Source organism: Asterias rubens, chromosome 7 (assembly GCF_902459465.1).
Source record: "Asterias rubens chromosome 7, eAstRub1.3, whole genome shotgun sequence".
NCBI lineage: Eukaryota > Metazoa > Echinodermata > Asteroidea > Forcipulatida > Asteriidae > Asterias > Asterias rubens.
The window spans coordinates 7,552,636-7,571,976 of record NC_047068.1 but is presented as its reverse complement, the minus strand read 5'-3'; the positions used below and the strand labels follow the sequence as shown (position 1 = coordinate 7,571,976).

Below are 19,341 nucleotides of genomic sequence, written 5' to 3'. Positions count from 1 at the left end.
AGCACTTTTTTGTTGTTTTTAAAACAGGGCACATTCACAGTAAAACATGTATAACTTACTGTTGGTGACGTTTGCATGTAACCGTCTAATTTGGTCAGTACATAAATGTTTCAAAGGCAAAGATTAAGGATGGTGTTTACCCCCATGTGATTGATTTCTTGTTTATTTAAGAGACACGTTGCCTTGGATCGGGCGAGTTGGTCTATGAAAATCGTTAGCAAACCGTCTGTTATGAAATACACATGGTTATAAAGATGTTTTAAAAGTAGAGTTTAATGATCCACACAAACATGCCTCGAAATTGCGTGGTTTTCCTTTTACTTTGCGAACTAACACGGATGGCCATTTTATGGAGTCAAAACTAACACAATGGCGTGCATTTTATAACAAACGGTTTCAAACGCTTTTCATAGACCAACTCGCCTGATCCCAGGCAACATGTTTCTTTTAGTATGCATGACCACTATCGTGACACCACAGTTTTTTCTCTGCACCGGGCATTGAGGTTAATTCATCACTTTTTTGGCAGTAGAACGTAAGTCTCTTTTTACCTGGCACTCTATCAGCACAACAGACATCCCTACAGAAAGTAGTGAGCAATAAACTTACATTGTTTTAAGAGAAAACGTTAACATCAAACGTCATAAAGCAATTGGCAAACATGCTCTAAAAGTGGAGCATATTACTGTTCCCATGTTGTTTTTAAATTCTCCATAACCGACAAAAACGTGTCGGAGAAGTCTTGCAACACACCTCCAATTTTCTTGAGAAAAAAAAATAGTCACATAATTGGTTACATCTTTCTGGTGGGTGCACTCCTTTCACATTAAGTCTGCTGGGTCCACCCAATCGACTGTGACAATTATGTAAGTTCATATTCCCTGATAGTTGTCGACACGTGCGCCAGTCAGCCGTGTCAAAATAACGGCGTGTGTGAGGACTTTCTGGGGGTGTTTTTCGTCTGTGAGTGTGTGGAAGGATTCACTGGTGACTTCTGTGAAATCTGTGAGTTCCATGTTTTCAATTTTATGAAGCTGTTGAGCTCAGAAAAAAATATATATGGTAGCATTGATCGGGGGTTGTGATGTACACAGCTTTAAATGACACAAAAATACAAGCAACTGGCTTTTCTGTCCCTTGTTCCGGAGCTTTGTTTACACTCAACAAGTACTGACTTTTACACGAGGGAGAAAACCTAAGCCAGAGGACGTGCTGGCAAGCTGGTTTCCGGACCGGCCTGAAGGGGCTGCCAGCAGTGCTCAGACGGGGAGTTGTTCTGGCGTCCTCTTCAGGTCGATCGGCACCATCACTACATTATCTTCACTTAACTGAACAGGGCTTACCACCCAAAGTATCAGGCAATGTGCATTGCTTTTGACTGGCTCCCGTCTTAAATATTTGCTTAGCAAGTATGTTTTTCTGCAGAAATAGCTTTATGAAGTTTGGTTCATGATGATAATCATCTCTGATGGTATCTAATAGTTTTTTTTGTTTTGTTGTTGTTGGAGGGGTCAGAACCTCATTTTTTAATTTTGCTGTTCTTTTTTTGCTGTATTAATTAACAACAATCTTATTTTGCTTCCTTTTCCCGCTGTACACACAGTTGCTAATTCAGCGAAGACCATTTCTACATCTTTGAGTTTCTACTTTGTGTAATAGCTTGATTTCTTCATCTTTTCTCCAGCTTGTTTGTTTTGCAGCCACAGTATTTCTGAAAGAACTTCATTGAGTGTTTTTAGTTAGGATTTATACATTATTTTTTTCAAGTGGATGTTATGTACATGTACAAAATCTGTGTTTTATTTTATATTATAAACTCAAATCAATTAGTTTTGGATGTAGGAGGCAGAATGGATCCTACATGCATTCATTTTGGTCGTTTTTTGAGAAATTCTGGCAGATCCTACATAATTTCTTGTTGTTTACTTTGAAAGAATTTGGGTAGTGTAGAGATTTTGCATCCATCCAGTCTCAGTTGTTTTGTAGAAATAATGTTGTAGGGACTCTGTATATAAGCTCAGTTGATTTTAAAGGATTGAAGCTTTTTCCTTTAGGCAGTCTGTGAGATAACAACATTGATAGACTTGATTCAAGTCTTAGATCGCGGTTATTCTTCTGCATTTCAGCCACGAAAAGCGCCACCACATTATCACGCGCCCTAGCGTAGGCTAAATGATGATCACAGGAGGGCGCTGTGTGTAGCGGCTATCAGTAGGACTAAAAAGCCACAATCAAAGACTTGGAACCAAGTCTACATCATTGATAGCATATGGACTGTTTTCAGCCAAGGAGTAGGTGGCAACGTCCCCTGGAAACAAAAATAGATTGTAGGCTACACCTTGAGGTGGCTTTCAGGCATTGGGTGTCTTGCAACTTGCATAAAAAACAAATTGTTTGATTGTTGTTGTTTTGTTTTGTTTAGTTGTTGACTACTGTGCCAATGCCCCGTGCGTCAATGGATTCTGTATCAATGAACCCACTCGCTTTACCTGCAACTGTATCGGCACGGACTTTACAGGACCTCTATGTGAACAACGTGAGTTCCCTTTTTGCTTCTATCTATCCAAGTCCTTTGCTTTTCTGAGATAACCCAGTTCCAGCGGAGTATTTTTTTCTGAGCATGGAATTATGACCAAAGATGAACGCTTCCCTCCCTCAGACAGTCTAGCTCAGTGTAGATGATCTTTGGTGACTCATACAAGAAAGAGCAGACTCCAAAGAAATCTAAAAAATACTTGCAGATACGCACAGATATGCACAAGGTGAAATTATTTGCGAGGACTGCGTTTCAATTTTCTGTATATAAAGACACGGTCCTTAATTTAGGTTGCCACAACCACAATCAGATCAAGTTTTCGAATACGACTTATTTCAGTAAAAGTTGAGACTTAATTTCATTAATGATGTTGTATCCTTAAAAATCTTGTATTTTATCTAGGTTTTTCCCTTTTTCCTTGTGTTAGAAATTAACAACTGCATCGCAGGAATTTGTCAAAATGGAGGGACGTGTCAGGACCTTGTGGGTGATTACGTTTGTAGCTGTGTTCCCGGTTACACCGGTAGAAACTGTCAAACAGGTGAGTCTAATAATAAAAGTAATAATATACAACATTGTGCTTCATACATAGGGTGCGTTCGCTTTAGCTTCCCGCGTCGACCCCGCAGTGCTCATTCAGATGAGCCCCTGACAAGAGATAATCGAACGGACACACTCGCCCTCTCAGGTGACTTCATGTACCTTGGGGGGCATGCCTTAAGTGCCTGTTCCACAAGCAGGGAACTGGGGGCTGACTCGAGTGAGCCCCTGGAATGCCGTCAAAGCTATTCGAACGTACTGAGGGCAGACCGGGGTCGACCCGGGGAAGCTTATCGAACCCACCCATAGCGTTTCCAAACGCCTACCAAATAAAAACCTTGGGAATAATGATCTACTAAAGAGCAATCGTGAGTAAGTTTTCAATCAAGTTCTGAAAGTGTTTACAGTCGGGGAATTGCTAAGATGTTACCAAGATATTCGCCTTGTGTGCCATTTCCCCCTCGGGTATACAAAACACCATGGACCCCCCTCATCACCGTGCAACAATTGTATAATGGTTTGTGGCGAACTTGTCTTAAAAAATATCATAAATAAATGTTTTTTGTTCTCAATCTTGTACAATATGAACCATCTACTTTGCAGACATCCCTGAGTGTCTAAGCAATCCGTGCCTAAATGGCGGCATTTGCATCGATGAGGTGAATCGGTATAGGTGTGACTGTTCGGCTGTAGACTTCTCAGGAACTAATTGTGAAACTCGTGAGTATGGGCAATATTTGTGAGAATAATTCAATTACAATCAATTCAAAATACTGCTTGTCATGATGAAAATGTTTTTGTGTAATAATAATTATGAAGTCTTAAATAGCACACGTATCTACCAAAAAAGTAAGAGTGAAAATGTCTGGTTTATCTAGTGTGTAAAAACAGCTTTCTGTTGTTTTGTTTACTTTTGTTGTTATTTTTGTTTTCATTTTCAGCCATCGATGCCTGTCTAAACAACCCATGCCTAAATGGCGGAGTTTGCACTGATGGAACTGGGCTGGGTGTCTTTACTTGTGTATGTGCGACCGGATTTACTGGAACCACATGTGATAATGGTGAGTCTAATCAAATAACAGATTGTATGTTTATAGACTGTGGAAATCCTGTGTGAAGGAGAAAACAAATCAAACAAAGACTTCATTCTTTTTTATGCTCCATGCAAAAAACTTATCTTCGGCACAAAGTTGTTATGGGTCCAGGCTATTAAAGCAAGATTCAATGTTTTGAAATTTGCGGGTAATGCAAGTGCTATGCAGCGAAACAAGGAATAAGTGAATTGGTCAAACTTTCTCCTGAAGACAATCAAACTATTATAGGCCCTACTGGTGTTGAGTTACACCCCGTCAAATTTCAGAATCACCACAATTCATAAATGGTGTTTGAAGCTTTGCATGGTGTGGAGAATAAGAGCAACTATAAATATAAATATGAACAGTAAACTTGCGGGTACAACCATGAGTAAAATCTCTTTTGAAGGAGTTTCGAACAGTATACTCTACTGGTGGTGGTGGAGCTTATGTATGGCTTGCGGGATGCACTTTTGGGCGGGAAGGATCAAAGCTGTTCTTGTCCGGTGAAGCATGTGAGTTGGTTGCTGGCTGGATGTGTGTGCGTTGGAGTGTGTCAGTGTTGTGGTGAGCTGCTGCTGGAAGTGTTGGCTTGAGAAGTGGTGACCAGATGTCGTTAAAAAAGAATCCGATGTCTTGTGGAACTGTGTTGTGGGCCTTGATCTCGATTGCCCCCCTTACCTGTGGAGAGAATTTCGGTTTCCATGAATGTATTGCGTTATTGGTTGGTTCAATTCAAAAGTCATGACCAGAGGCTGAACTGAATTTGAATTAAAATATCATAATAAATATGTTTAAAATAAAGACCTACTACAAAAACAAGGAACACCAAGAAACAATAATAATTGTTATTATACATCCCCCCCCCCCAAAAGAAGAGAAAACACAGAAATTAAAAGGACGATAGCAATTTGAATAAAATGGACCAGCCAAAAGTGAAAACGATAAAAACAAAAAGATTAAGGCTCTTTTTAAAATGCGAATGAGACAGGGGATAGCACTTTTGCTATACCTATCAACTTTGGAACTCGGTTCATGAACTTGGTATGTGTTTCTGAGTGAGATTTGGGGTATATTTTTAACCAATTACTAAAAAGCGGGTGGAATAAACACAGTTAATGCAAACATTATTTTGTTCTGTTTTAATATTCAGATCCAGATGATTGTCAGTCTAATCCGTGCTTGAATGGCGGTTTGTGTGTTGATGGTCCTGGCTTGTATACATGTTTGTGTTTAAATGGAATAACAGATTTTGAAGGACAACGTTGTGAAATTCGTAAGTGCACTTTCTTTTAACAAAGAACAGGGATGTGATTTGTCTGTTTTTAACCGGAAAGCAATTTTGTGACACCCCCCCCCCAAAAAAAAATAAAAATAATAATAATTAAGATAAAACTCTACGGATCACCCAGAGTAGGGCTTTCAAAACCAAAGATAAATGTATGTAAGCAGGCTTTTCACCATTGTTAGCATTCACGCTTTGCGCTCGCAAGCTTTCATGTTTTTTTCCACCAGCCTATCACATCCCTGTTAGTGTCTTAATTTATCATACAAAGATTTAAAAAAAAATATAGAAATTCTGTTTTTGTTTCTTCCCCCTCCCCCTCCCCCTTTTTTTTAAAGATTTTGTTGTCATTTTAAAGATCAAATTCTAAAAAAGAAATTGAGATGTAACCATATAAAAACACCCCAGATTTGCAGAGTATGGCTTTTAAAACTAAAGACAAATGTTAATGATTGGGCTTCATGCTCGCAAGTTTTCGAGCTCGCTTGTTTTGCGCTTTGCGCTCAAAGTTAAGGTTTTTCTCAACAGCCTTCTCAACATCCCTGCATGGTCAACAGATGCGCCACTTCTTGAAAATGCAGAAGTCTAATGTGTTTGGTACAGTGCAGCTCTTTGTTTCAATCGATTAAATGGCACATTGTGTTAAGTCACTTCTAGACACAGATCTAGTGATTTTTTTTTCAATTTTTCATCTCGGGTCTTTTCATTTGTGCTTCTAAACTTGACAGTGGAAGTGAATGGCCGAGTCTTTAAAAGCACTGAATTCCAACCCTGGTGGTCCTGATCAGCAGAGTGTTGCTCAAGTCCCGGTCGTGACACTTGGGTCTACTAATAAGACACTTAAACAGCCAATAAAGGACGATCTCGAATATATAGATAATACAGTTTTCTAATAGCTGGAGTCCATAGGAAACATGAACAAAATCTAACAAGTCTCTCACCTCACATTAAAACATGGTAAAAATGGTTTTTCTACAGAACGGCTTCTAGCCAAATTTCTGAAAAACGAGGGGTCAAACAAACCTGCTCGACAAGGGAATCGTGGCGTCAGTGGCGGCTATTTGGCGTGGAAAATAGCGCCCTCAGTTTGCTGAAGCTGGAGAACTGTGTTCACACCCAATTAGGGGAATATCGTCACTCGCGTCAAGAGGTCATTATAATAGATAAGCCGTTTTTGACTCTCGGCTGAAAAAAACGTGCGGCCGGGTGCATTTTTGAGTTATTTGTTACTAAATGCAAATTTTTAGAGTAAAATGGTTATTAACCGGTATCTACGATGTCTATTTGGCTATAACAAGGTAATAGTTGAAATATTGAGATCATCCTTTATTGGCTCTTTAATCTTTCCTCGTCCTTTGGATGGGACGTAAAGCCGCGATTATTATAATTATACGTTTTTTTTCCTCTGATCTGTACAGCTATAAACCAATGTGCAAGCAACCCGTGCCTGAATCAAGGAGTCTGCACTGATGGAAATTTTCTTTACACATGCGCCTGCAGAGATGGGTTCAATGGCATCAATTGTGAACTCAGTAAGTTGCGTTAACCCCGTGCCGTTGCACTGGGGTAGAATTTACTAATTTAAGAATTTTATTAAATGTTGATGGACTGTGAAGGCAAGGATTAAGCCACCGGCTGCAACTTTCACCCTTAATTGGCAAACGACGCAACAAAGCACTAACTAAAAATCAATTATTTTGAATAAAAAGTGAATAAATTTGAAGCCCTGCTCTAGTCCATGTAATCACTTGCGGATAAAGTATGTTTATGGCAGGTTGCCAAGTAATCCAGACCGATATTCATGTGTGTCTTTTTGGGGGTTACTTTGAAGTAAAATTTGTAGTTTATTGCCAGACTGGTAATTAACCAATGTGGTGTGATATGGTTGAATTAACACATCACTTGATGTTGATACCAATAAAGCCAACTCAATGTGTACTGTATTTGGGTGTTGTCCTTAAGAGAATAATTAAGTTGTCTTGAGGGGTTTGAGTACTTTTTGTAGGACACTAAAACACAATGTCCTCAAAGTCGTGAAAATTAGTATTTTCGTGACATTATTTTACTCGTTTCACAAAAACTACAGCACCTCAGCAAGTAATATTTTTAATGTAAGCTTTCGACTATCATGAATCTCAGATGACAACCCCAAATAATATAACAGCAAAAACTTAACAGGGTAAGTTTAAGGTAAATCTGGACTTTGAGTTTTGGTTTTACGAAAACTACACAACTCCTTCAATGTTCCACTCAAACTTAAACAGCTACCTGAGCGGAATGCTTTCAACAGAAATGGTGTTTTAACTTGTTTATAATGCACTTGTTCACCATTTTAATGTAATTTTGATATGTGTACACTTCTGAATTTTTTGTAATTATCGATTAAAAAATCAGGCCCCAACCTGAAAAACTAACAACACTTCTGCCGTTGACGGCGCGCGTCAAAGGACAATGGCGCTGACGTCATGTCTGGGAGTTTGCTTTATTATACCTCCATGCTGCAACAAAGCGACTTAACAAATTGGAGCTCCCAACTATGATGTTTTGAGAGTGATTACATAACGGGGCTTTTCGCAAATCTCTCAGAAAAGCGCTGGATAAGGGCATTCAAAATGTTTTTTTTTTTACACAATTAAAATCTGTTTATAATCATCTGACTTGATTTCCTTATTCATTGAAAACATTTTAAGTGAAATTCAGCAAAGTTAGCGACTTGACATTTTCGTTCAAGCAGGTCTTCAATTAAATTGATCTATACTTACAATTTCTTAATTTGTTTCTTCTTTTCAGCGATTAACTTCTGTGACGGACACAACTGCGTGAATGGAGCCTGTGTTAGTTCAGCCACTGGCTTTACCTGCAACTGTGTTGGCACTGACTTCACAGGAACTCGTTGTGAAACACGTAAGTTCTGTCCGGTTTTTATGTTCTGTAATATTAATAAACCCTGCTGGGTGTTCAAGTCGCAGTAAAACCCAAAACAAACAAAAGAAAAACAGGCACATCTAAACTAGTCTGTGAAGTTCAGATTTAGAGATTTGAATTTTGTTGTACAAAGACAAGATCAAAGATTAAGTGGAAGAGAATTTCAGAGGTGCAGCGGAAGAAAAACACCTGTTACCCCAAGAGTGTCGAGACTTGGGTTCATTGAGGAGAAGCATGGAACTGGCTTGAAGATTCCTTGATGGAGTGTAACCTTGAAGTGGTTCTGAGATATAGTGGGGAGCCTTTCTATTACAACATTGCTGAGCGGTTATAAGCTCACTGTACCAAGCTTTGGTGTTTTTGATCAGCATAGGGTATGTTCAGACAGCGTACTAAGTTAGAACCAAACCGGTTTAACTTTTACGAGTAGCAGGGGGTGGTCAAATTCCCCTTGCGTTCAGACAGCACCGAGTTAAACCCGATACGGTTTATCTTTGGTTTTAAGAGGTCCAAGCAAACGCGACCCCGTTACGCTAACATCCTGTTTATTGGCCTGTTCATTGGTCGCCGTGTGTTTACGTAATGATTACGGAGGTCAATGTGAGTTAAACCGGATGTGGTCTTTTTGAGGTTGAACTCGATTCGGACTAACTTTAGAACCGTTCAGATACACTGAGTTGAACTCGATCGGGTTGAACCATGGGTTAAACTGACTTTAGTACTGTGTCTGAACGACTTCAGAGTGGGGCTCAGAAAGCAAGGAAAAAGATAAATAATTTGACTGTCTATGCACCTGTTTTCTGTGATACATGTCTCAACTTGTTGGATTTTTTGTGTGAGATTTTTCCGTATCACCATCTTCTTGGACTAGAAATTTACAATTGCATCAGTTCAAAAACAAGTTCTGGTGTTTCTGATCAGCTACATGGGGCTCAAAGGGAAAATGATAAATAATATGACAGTATGTACATCGGTCGTCTGTGTTACTGTTGTGAATTAAGATGTATTTCTCAGTAGATTGTGAAGATTTATGTGTGAGGTTTTTTGCGGTTTATCGTCTTATCTTTTTCTTGTACTAGGAATTGACAATTGCATCACAGGCATTTGTCAAAACGGCGGGACCTGTCGTGATGATTTGACTCGGCCGGGTCAATACATTTGTGCCTGTGTTGCAGGCTTCACTGGCACAAACTGCCAAACTAGTGAGTATCTTCTTTTTGTATTCCTCCCCGCCTCTCTTTACTCATCTTTTTCAAAACCATTTGTTTGTTTTCTTGTCTTTCCACGATATTCTGAGCAGCCTCCGATTCGATAGAACCACATTTCAAATGTGGTTTTGGGTACTACTATGTAATCATTTTCTTTCAAGGGAGTGTTGGGTCTGAGCTCAACTGGGCGTTCGAAGTTGCGAGATAATAACACCCTTGTTACACAAAGTTGTGTGCTTTCAGATGCTAGATTTCGAGACCTCAAACGAAATTTTGAGGTCTTGAAATCAAATTCGTGGAAAATTACTTCTTCCTCCCAAACTACGTTACTTCAGAGGGAGCTGTTTCTCACAATGTTTTATACTATCAACCTCCCCCCCATTACTCGTAATAAAGAAAGGTTTTATGACAGTAATTGTTTTTAGTATGACCAGTAGTGTCCACTGCCTTTAAGTGAGTCTTTTTGTTAAAAAATGCAGCTTTGTTGACCCGAATGACTCCTTTTTGTGTATACTCCATGAATAAGCAATTTCATCAAACGTTGATTTTTTTAATATATTTGAATTAAATTATAAATAAAATGTGGACCTTATCCTTCATTTTGATCTGTGAAAGAAATAAAAATGTTTCTGCATGTTAATCTTTTTCATTTTGTAGAGATGGGAATCATTTTTAACAGTTAATTGACAAACAATTCAAGCATCCTTCATTTAAATTTGTGTATTTTCATCAACAACCTAGAGAATTTTTTATGTGTGAAATGAAAAGAGAATAGCAACCCAGAAAAAGAGACACTCTTGATATTACCGCTCTCAAAACTACCGCGCTGATCTTTTTCATACCGGGGGAAATGAATCAACCTTAACAAAATCATTTTAGGTGTGAAACCCCTTTTTTAACTAGCTTGGGATGTGTTAAATTTAATTTTGGGGAATTCAATTTTGTGATATACTCATTTTCTATCATATAGAGTTCTCATGTGAGCGGGGGAACAATGAAAGGTCTCTAAGATCGCATTCATTTTGTCAATGTCCAAGACAACTTATCATTTGTTTGTCATCAGGAGAATGCTGGACTCTGTTGTTGTTCAACAATTTAGCTGTAGATGAGTTGTTGAACCAGTGGTTAAGTCACAGCCGTCGATTTCACAAAACTCTTCCTAACTTAGGATTAATCTTAGCACTGTAGCATGCAGACATTAAGATTAGTCCTAAGTTAACTCGTCCTAACTCGAGATAAGACGTGTCCTAACTATTTGTGAAATCGACGGCTGGACATGTTTGTCAAAGACCAGTGTTCTCACTTGTATCCCAACATATGCATAAAATAACGAACTTATGACAATTTTGGCTCAATAATTAAAGAAAAAACACCCTTAATGCACAAATTTGTGTGCTTTCAGATTCATATTAAAAGACTTCAGCTGAAGTCTTTAATTAATTGAGTGAGAAATTACCTCTTTCTCAAAAACTACAGTACTTCAGAGAGAGCCGTTTCTTATAATGTTTAATACTATCAATAGCTCTCCATTGCACGTTACCAATTTGTTAAGCTAACAATTGTTTTGAGTAATTGCCAAAAGTGTCCAGTGCCTTTAAAGAATCTCATGTACATTGTGTCTCTACAAACCTTACTAGATGAGTTATCCCACCAAGTTTTAAATCTTACTTATATAGACGATGTGACCTATGTTTACATTCAAACCGCCCTCTGTTGCAAAAAGACGCATAATCATGGTAAGATTGCATACACTCATGTTATGGTTTTCTAATGACGTCAGAGGTCACATCTTCTATAATGTGCAATCATAACAGCTCTACTATGTACAAAGGGCAGAGTACAGTTGACAATTTCCCCTGTGTGTTTCTTTTTGTCAGATATCAATGAATGTGCCAGCATTCCATGCCAAAATAATGGCAGGTGCATGGATGAGATTAACCGTTTCACGTGTGACTGCTCACTGATCGACTACATTGGTGACTTTTGCCAAACACGTAAGTACGTTGCAGGCATGCAACTGTAAAGCTGATTAGCTGATTTCCTCTTGTTTTTTCCTTTCAAAACTTTGCCATATAGAAAACTGAAAATCACTGTACAAAAGTTAAGTGTGATCGGCCATTTCTTGTTTTTGCAATTAGAAAGTTGCATGTTTGATGTTGCCAATGTTTGAAGTCTAAACTGATAGGGGAACATGGTTAAGGCGATTAACACATGGGCCATGTCTTTGATGAGGTCCAGTGCAGGTAATTTTGAGTGGACTACAGAAGATCTAGACGTCTACCAGATGTGTTTTGTTGTGTAATTTTTTACAATAGTAAATGTAAACACGCCAATTTAAGTCTTTTTAACTTCTGTCGTTCTTTTGAAATGCACATGGACACAATTGGTAACTATCGAAAACCAGTATTCTCACTTGGTGTATCTCAACATATGCACAAAATAACAAACCTGTGAAAATTTGAAATCAATACCCTTGTCACATGAAGTTGTGTGCTTTCAGATGCTTGATTTCAGGACCTCAAAATCTAATTCTGAGGTCTCGAAATCAAATTTGTGAGAAATTACTTCTTTCTCGAAAACTACAACACTTCAGAGGGAGCTGTTTCTCACAATGTTGTATACTATCAACAGCTCTCCATTGCTCATTACTAAGTAAGTTTCTTTGCTAACAATTATTTAAAGTTAAGTAGTAACCAATAGTGTCCACTGCCTTTAAATCATGTGTGTAATTTATTTTCCACAGGGGTAGATAACTGCAAACCCTTCCCTCCCTGTCAGAATGGAGGAATATGTGAAGACGGTACAACTCCTGGTACCTTTATCTGCCACTGCTTACCTGGATTCACTGGCAGTACTTGCACAGGCGGTAAGTGAAGATAATTGTCAATCTTACTCACCATGACATTTCTCTTAATACAAAGACTTAATTCTTTAGTAGGATTTGAAACTTTGCATGGTGGAAATAGGATGTAGTAGTAAAGGTTTGCGGTAACACCATGTAATGATAATCTTTACATGAGTTGGGGTGGTTCTGAAAAGAACCGTTTGTTTCAACTTGACGCTTCGATCAGTATGCTCTGATGACTTCTGGGGAGAAAACAAGGAAAGACAAAAAAGGCGATTAGAGTATACTGATTAAATTGTCGAGTTGAAATCGTGTTGTTATGCGTCTACACGCGGACGACCAGGCTCTTAATTTATTCATGGTCCCTTATTATTTATGTTCAGGTCAAATTTTGTTCCATTCAGATTCTCTACTGACAACAAATGATTTGTGTGTGTTTGTGCTATTTTCATGATAAAAACCTGTAGTTTAGTATTTTTGATGATGCATAGGGTCTGTAAACCCCCTCAAGTTCTGGTGGTTAAGTCATCGAGATATGGGTTTGAATTCCAGTCGTGACACTTGTGTCCTTCTCTCCACCCAGGGGTAAAACGGGTACCTGTGGTGGGCAGAGATGCTTAATGTGAATTATTAGCTTGAACCGCGCTCACTCACCGGGAACGGCTGTATATAGTCACCAGGGAGCTGAGATGGTTTAAGAAATGAAATAGATGGCCCAGTGACCAGGGGTAATAAGGTCAGAAGCACTTTGGTACACCCTTTGGGCTGTGATAAAGCACTATATACAAAATTGATTATTATTATTATTCTTATTATAAATTCTTATATCTGGGAGGTTCTGAGAATAAGGGGGAACCAACCCAGATCCTTCAGCCATATTCAGGAATATTCACATTTGGAAAATCTCATCCCTTGGAAAAAAATATAACATTATCCCTCGAGCATTATTTGTATGTGTTCTTTAATGTTTACTTCTGGGAGGTTATGGCTCTATAATAAAGAGGAACCCAGGCCTGCAAACTATTTTCAGGAATCAGAAAATTTAGTAAATCTCATACCCTGAGACTCAAAAGAAAATTATCTCTTGATCAATGTTTGTGTCCTCTCATGTTTCAGATAATAATGAGTGTGCCAGCAATCCATGCCAGAACGGGGGTATATGCGTGGACGGAGTCAACCGATACACGTGTGATTGTTTACTGGTGGACTACTCAGGGGACCGGTGCCAAAACAGTAAGTGTATTTCTTTGAAACAGTTGGTATAAACCTTAGTAATAAACCATAAAGGGAAACTGACTGGGTGAATTTTTACCTAATTTTGTGGTTTTAACATAAGGCAAATTGACTAGAGCGGCAATGTAAACCTGCAACTTGTTAGGGATTGGTGTGTGAGGCGCTCTACCAAAAGAGCCCTTGTGTTGGCAGTGATTCCATTCAGGACTACAGTTCCTGCTCAATGTTGTAAACCCCCATCTGGAGCACAGACCCTGCAATGAGAGCCAACATTGAACGGGGGCTGGGGCCCAACATGACTTTGATTGTAGATCTCTTTTTGTAGAGTGTCAGGATCTGGAGGTCGCAGGTTTGAATCCCGCTCCTGTCTGTTTTTCTTTGTTCAACCCCCAAATAGTTAATTTGTACCCAGTCAGTTCCCAGTGTGGTTTATTACTTGTTATTTGAACTAAAAAGTTGCATCGTCTGATGGTGATCCATGCTTCTTAGGTTGTATCGTAAACTTGGGTGTGATCCCTGGCTACAGGCAAGGCGCATGACTGGCACTCACAAAACAACATTTCTCATTAAAGGTAGAGAGAGTTGCATGTTAGTACGGAGGTCGTAGTACCGCTCTTATATTCACTTTCTCTTTGTTTAACCCAAAATTTTTCCATTCACCTTCAAATTTCGACACGTCACTTATTTATTAATTTTTCATTACAGAAATAGATGACTGCAACCCCAACCCATGTCTGAATAACGGTGCCTGTACCGATGGAACAGCTCGTGGGGATTTTACTTGCCGGTGTGCTGCAGGCTACACGGGCCAAACATGTTCTGAGAGTAAGTTTTTTTTCTTTCTTCTTTTTTTTTTTTTTTTTCTTCTTTTTCTTTTTCAATATCTAGTTAGATATATTAGACATTTAAACCAATTTTAGTTGTTGTCATTGGCAGATTTTTGTATTTTTGTGTAATGGTTTAAAGAAAGGCCTACATCTTTAAAATTGAAATCAAACTTTTGGGGGGTCAAATCTGTCAAAACTGGACCTAGCATCGATAAAAGATTAAACTAAAACAAATATATTTAATCACAACAAAATTAGTCAGGCCTCCATGTTTCTGTCCGTGTGGCATATTGTTGAAGAGCAGTCTAGTTCACCAGACCCAAGCTCTGGTGTTTTCAGCAGCAGAGTGTGGGTTTGAATCCCTAAGTCATGACACTTGTGCCCTTGAGCAAGATGCTTAGTTATAATTGCTTTGTAAAATTCATTCATTCATTCATTCATTTTGATTAAAAAACCAACTGGCAGCACGAAGCTGAATAATGTGGCATTACAAGATAACAATATTGATAAAAAAAGCATAGATAAAACACACAAAAATTGCACCACCACGGGGTACAAAGGAACATTATATAAGAAGACGACAATAAGTAAAAATAAATATTAGATAAACCACTAAAAGACACTTAAAAAAAATGCACAGGGTGTTGGGGGAAACCCCACTATGGAATAAATGTTGGGAAGGTAGTGCATTCTGCTCTGCCAGCCAGGCTCATAGTGGGTGACACACTTGCCTTTATCCTTATGGACTGTAAAGTGGGTAACCTGTTTCAGTAGGTGGCAAGGTGCCCCTGTGGTCGATTTCACAAAGATTTAGGACTAGTCCTAAGTTAGGACTAGTCCTAACTTAGGACTAGTCCTATAGGAGATATACAAAATGTATGCGTAGTCCTAAGTTAGGACGAGTAACTCGTCCTAACTCAAGATAAGACTATGTCTTAACTCTTTGTGAAATCCACCCCTGGTGACAGTTGATTTGGGTCGATGGCACAAATTAGTTTGGTGTAGCCCTCACCTTGAAGTTGCCATCTGACCTTGTGATGTTAGGTGATTTCTCATACTTGTTTTTAATAATAATAATAATAAAAAGATATTTATGAAGCGCCAAATTGCCAAAAAGGCCTCAAGCGCTAGATACAAAGGGAAAAAAAAGAATTTCCAAAATACAACATTACACTACAGAGGGTTTCCGAAGAAAACAGTTTAAAAGACAATTACAAAAAATGCTACAAGGCAGTTTAAGAAAAAAAAAGAAGCAAATCTGGACCAGCCAGGGAAAAATTAGAAACAACTCTACAAAAACAGTTTTTAAAATGGTAAGCGTTTACCATCTGCACTTTGGCACATAATGAGTCCTTCAATGGTAAATCAATCATTATGTGCCATTGTCTATTTCTAATTTTGGAATTTTGTTTTGTTTTGTTAATTTGTTCAGACATTAGGGAGTGTTTAAGCGTTCCTTGTTTGAATAGCGGAAATTGCATCGACGGAGTAAACTCATTCACTTGCGATTGTACCGGGACTGACTTCGAAGGCGACAGATGTCAAACAAGTGAGTGTACTAATTGTTGGAAGATAGTGGATTCTCCCTAGATGTTTTCTTAGATATTGCATTTGTATTGTATTTCTCTACAACATGTTCGTCCTAGCATTTTGTGAATAGACCCTGTATTTCTTCTTAGCTTAGGCTTACTTATCGGTTTCGGTTATTGCACATGTGCTATACGTATTGTTTGTATTTAGCGTCATCAGCACTTTGATGGAAAAATACATCACCAAATAAAAAGTCATAGACTAAGGGAATTTGGTTTACAAAAAAAATAACATTAAAAATATATATACTTGTATGTTATGTTAAATACTAAGAAGATTACTTTAGTAAAGGAGACAAACAGGAATGGCAAAAGCAGCATTTTTAAAAGGCAAGCAAAACCAGTACAAAACTTGTGGACACAAAGTTTAAAATTAGTTTGTCTCTACAGGGAAAAACCTTCAATTATTTTTATTAATTTTTTGTATTATTTATTTACAGGAATTAATGACTGTCCGGCCATCGACCCTTGCAATAATGGCGTATGTGTAGATGGGACCACTCCGAGGGTCTATACCTGTAATTGTCTTCCTGGTTTCACCGGATTCTACTGCAATAATCGTAAGTGGAACTGTCGTGGCCGTGCACCAAATTCAAACTCTGGTGTTTCTGATCACCAGAGTGTGGGTTCGAATCCCCAGCTGTGACACTTGTGCCCTTCAGCGAGACATTTAACAATTGCTTCGTCCTACAGATGGAACGTAAAGTTGTTGGTCCCTTGTGTTGTATTATGCACGTAAAAGAACCCAGTGCACATCGAACAGAGGAGGGGTTCGCCCCGGTGTTCCTGGCTGTGGCTGCTGAATGCGCTGTAGCACATTGTAAACCCTGTTAAAGGCAGTGGACACTATTGGTAATTACTCAAAATAGTTATTAGCATATAACCTGGTAATGAGGAATTGGGAGAGGTTGATGGTATAAACCATTGTTAGAAAAGGCTCCCTCTGAAGTGACATAGTTTTCGAGAAAGAAGTAATTTTCCACGAATTTGATTTCGAGACCCCATTTTTAGAATTTGAGCATCTGAAAGCACACAACTTTGGGTGACAAGGGTGTTTTTTCTTTCATTATTATCTTGCAACTTCGATTACTGATTGAGCTCAAATTTTCACAGGTTTGTTATTTTATGCATATGTTGAGATACACCAAGTGAGAAGACTGGTCTTTGACAATTACCAATAGTGTCAAGTGTCTTTAACACTTCTTTTGGCAACGAGAAGACTTGATATATTTCTGTCCTTGTTTCTTTCATCAGAACCGAATGAATGTGACAGCAATCCATGTCTGAACGGCGCCTGCCAAGATGGTACAAACCAGTTCACCTGCGTCTGTGTTGGTACTGACTACAGGGGAGTACGTTGTGAAATAAGTAAGTTGTCAGAGTCATGTCATTTATAGACTGTTATCCTGCTGCCTCCATCTTGGTCTTGTTCCTTGTATCAAATACAATAATGCATGCTAATAATCATTGTGCAATTAGGAACCAGACTTGTCTGTTCGCCTTATGGTATGTAACATTGATATCAATGGGATAAATTCAAGATGGCTGCACCGTGATGAAGGTGTATTCAACACCTCCTCCGAGACAAGCCCTACCATGAGGAGTTATAAAGCCCGGAGGTCCATACTTTTTGCAAAAGCAAATGCAATAATTTTGACGTCACAAATTCACAATGAGTAACTCGCATCAGTTGACTTGTGCTCAACTCCTGCGAAATATTTGCAGCGAAAATGGAGCTGTGACGTCAAAATGTGTAACCTTAATATGTTTTATGAAACACAGAATGACAAATCTAGTGATAGGTTGGTCATGGTAATTAGTTTAATTAATATAAAATTTGGTACGAAAAGATGGTTTGCGCAACTTTGTATTTTTAAACCAGTTTGTGGCATGACCCGCATGATGAAGGGATTGAAGTAAGAAGTTGTTCCACCGTTTTTTTGAAAAAAAACACTGTTTACGTCATGTTTTGCCGGGCAAAAAGACGCTTAGTCATGGTAAGATTGCATACACTTTCTAGCTGGCTGCCAAAACCCAAAGTTTTTGCCCGGCGGTATGCGCGCGAATCATGTTATGGTTTTCGTGTGACGTCAGCAGAGGTCACATCGTCTATACAGAGATTTGAGTATGATGTGGTGGTTATATCCACAGCAAACCTAACTGGATTGTGCTTCTACCATGCAAAGTCTCAAAAGTCAAAACCTACTTTTTTGGTTTTTGATTTTGTTCGTCTTAGATTTTTTTTTGCATGTGTACTTCTGAACTTACACATTTCTTTTTTATTTTGACGCTGTACAGAAATCGACGACTGTGCAAGTAACCCATGTTTAAATGGAGGAGCCTGTAATGATGGAATTTTACGCTACACATGCAGCTGCCTTCCTGGCTTTATGGGTGATAATTGTGAAGAAAGTAAGTCTTCTTGGGTCAGCCTGCATCCCTTCTGTGCAACAAACCCAGTGTTTAAAGCTCTTTCAGTGCCCACGATATTACAAAAGGTGTACCCTAAAAACAAGAGTAACCAAGTATAGGTAGCCCCCTCTTCATCTTTTGACTCACCATTCTTTTCTGAAATATCCATAGATAATTCTGAATCAAATAAGAAATCCCTTTCACTGTCCGAATCGGTGAACATTTAATCAGTTTCCTCAGGAGATAACACGCAGGTTCAATTACTGGGCACCGCCATTTTTTCCCCACAAGCTGTAAGATTTATGCCCTACCGCAAGAGTTTGGAAAAAAATACAGGTCGTACATGAACAAAAAAATGGTACCATTAGAAAGAGCGAGAGTGCCCCCATGTGATAACATGTTTACTCAACCTCTGAGTAAACTGGGTTTGGCAATTTTGTACTGGGTTTGGCAATTTTGTACTGGGTTTGGCAATTTTAAGTATGTACATTACCTCATACATGTATTAGGTTGGTGATTTGGAACTAACAAATATAACTCGTACATGTTTGCGTTTGACACTGAGGAGTTAGAGATTGTGGACATAAAGCCATTTTCCTGTACATTTTTTTATTGTGGAAAAGTTTCAAAAACCAGGCAATACTTAATTTATCTGAGTTACACTCTGTAGTCTTAAAATTACAAATTTTTCAGCTTCATAGTTCATCTGTGTCACCACTGTTTAGTTTTCTGCCTTTTTGAAAATGGAGGGAGAAGGGCCTTACCCCCCCCCCCTTCAAAATGGCTGCCTGACACATTTTTAAAGACAACCGGCTGGGCTATTTTCTCATCTGAAATCATTAACATGTATCTGTTTTTTATTCGCTAA

At 38.6% G+C, this 19,341-nt stretch overlaps 1 protein-coding gene across 2 annotated transcripts in view; it reads left to right on the top strand.

Moving 5' to 3' along the window:
• LOC117292969 (fibrillin-1-like) overlaps positions 1-19,341 on the top strand; it is a 93,678-nt gene that overhangs the window by 16,889 nt on the left and 57,448 nt on the right. For both annotated transcript variants that reach the window (XM_033775150.1, XM_033775151.1), the window contains exons 11-26: positions 2,423-2,536; positions 2,964-3,077; positions 3,680-3,796; positions 4,018-4,137; positions 5,303-5,425; positions 6,853-6,966; positions 8,225-8,338; positions 9,439-9,561; positions 11,445-11,561; positions 12,311-12,433; positions 13,529-13,645; positions 14,351-14,470; positions 15,905-16,021; positions 16,502-16,621; positions 17,316-17,429; positions 18,360-18,473. In XM_033775150.1, the coding sequence (XP_033631041.1) occupies positions 2,423-2,536; positions 2,964-3,077; positions 3,680-3,796; positions 4,018-4,137; positions 5,303-5,425; positions 6,853-6,966; positions 8,225-8,338; positions 9,439-9,561; positions 11,445-11,561; positions 12,311-12,433; positions 13,529-13,645; positions 14,351-14,470; positions 15,905-16,021; positions 16,502-16,621; positions 17,316-17,429; positions 18,360-18,473 (1,881 nt within the window). The remainder of the gene's footprint in view (positions 1-2,422; positions 2,537-2,963; positions 3,078-3,679; positions 3,797-4,017; positions 4,138-5,302; positions 5,426-6,852; positions 6,967-8,224; positions 8,339-9,438; positions 9,562-11,444; positions 11,562-12,310; positions 12,434-13,528; positions 13,646-14,350; positions 14,471-15,904; positions 16,022-16,501; positions 16,622-17,315; positions 17,430-18,359; positions 18,474-19,341) is intronic.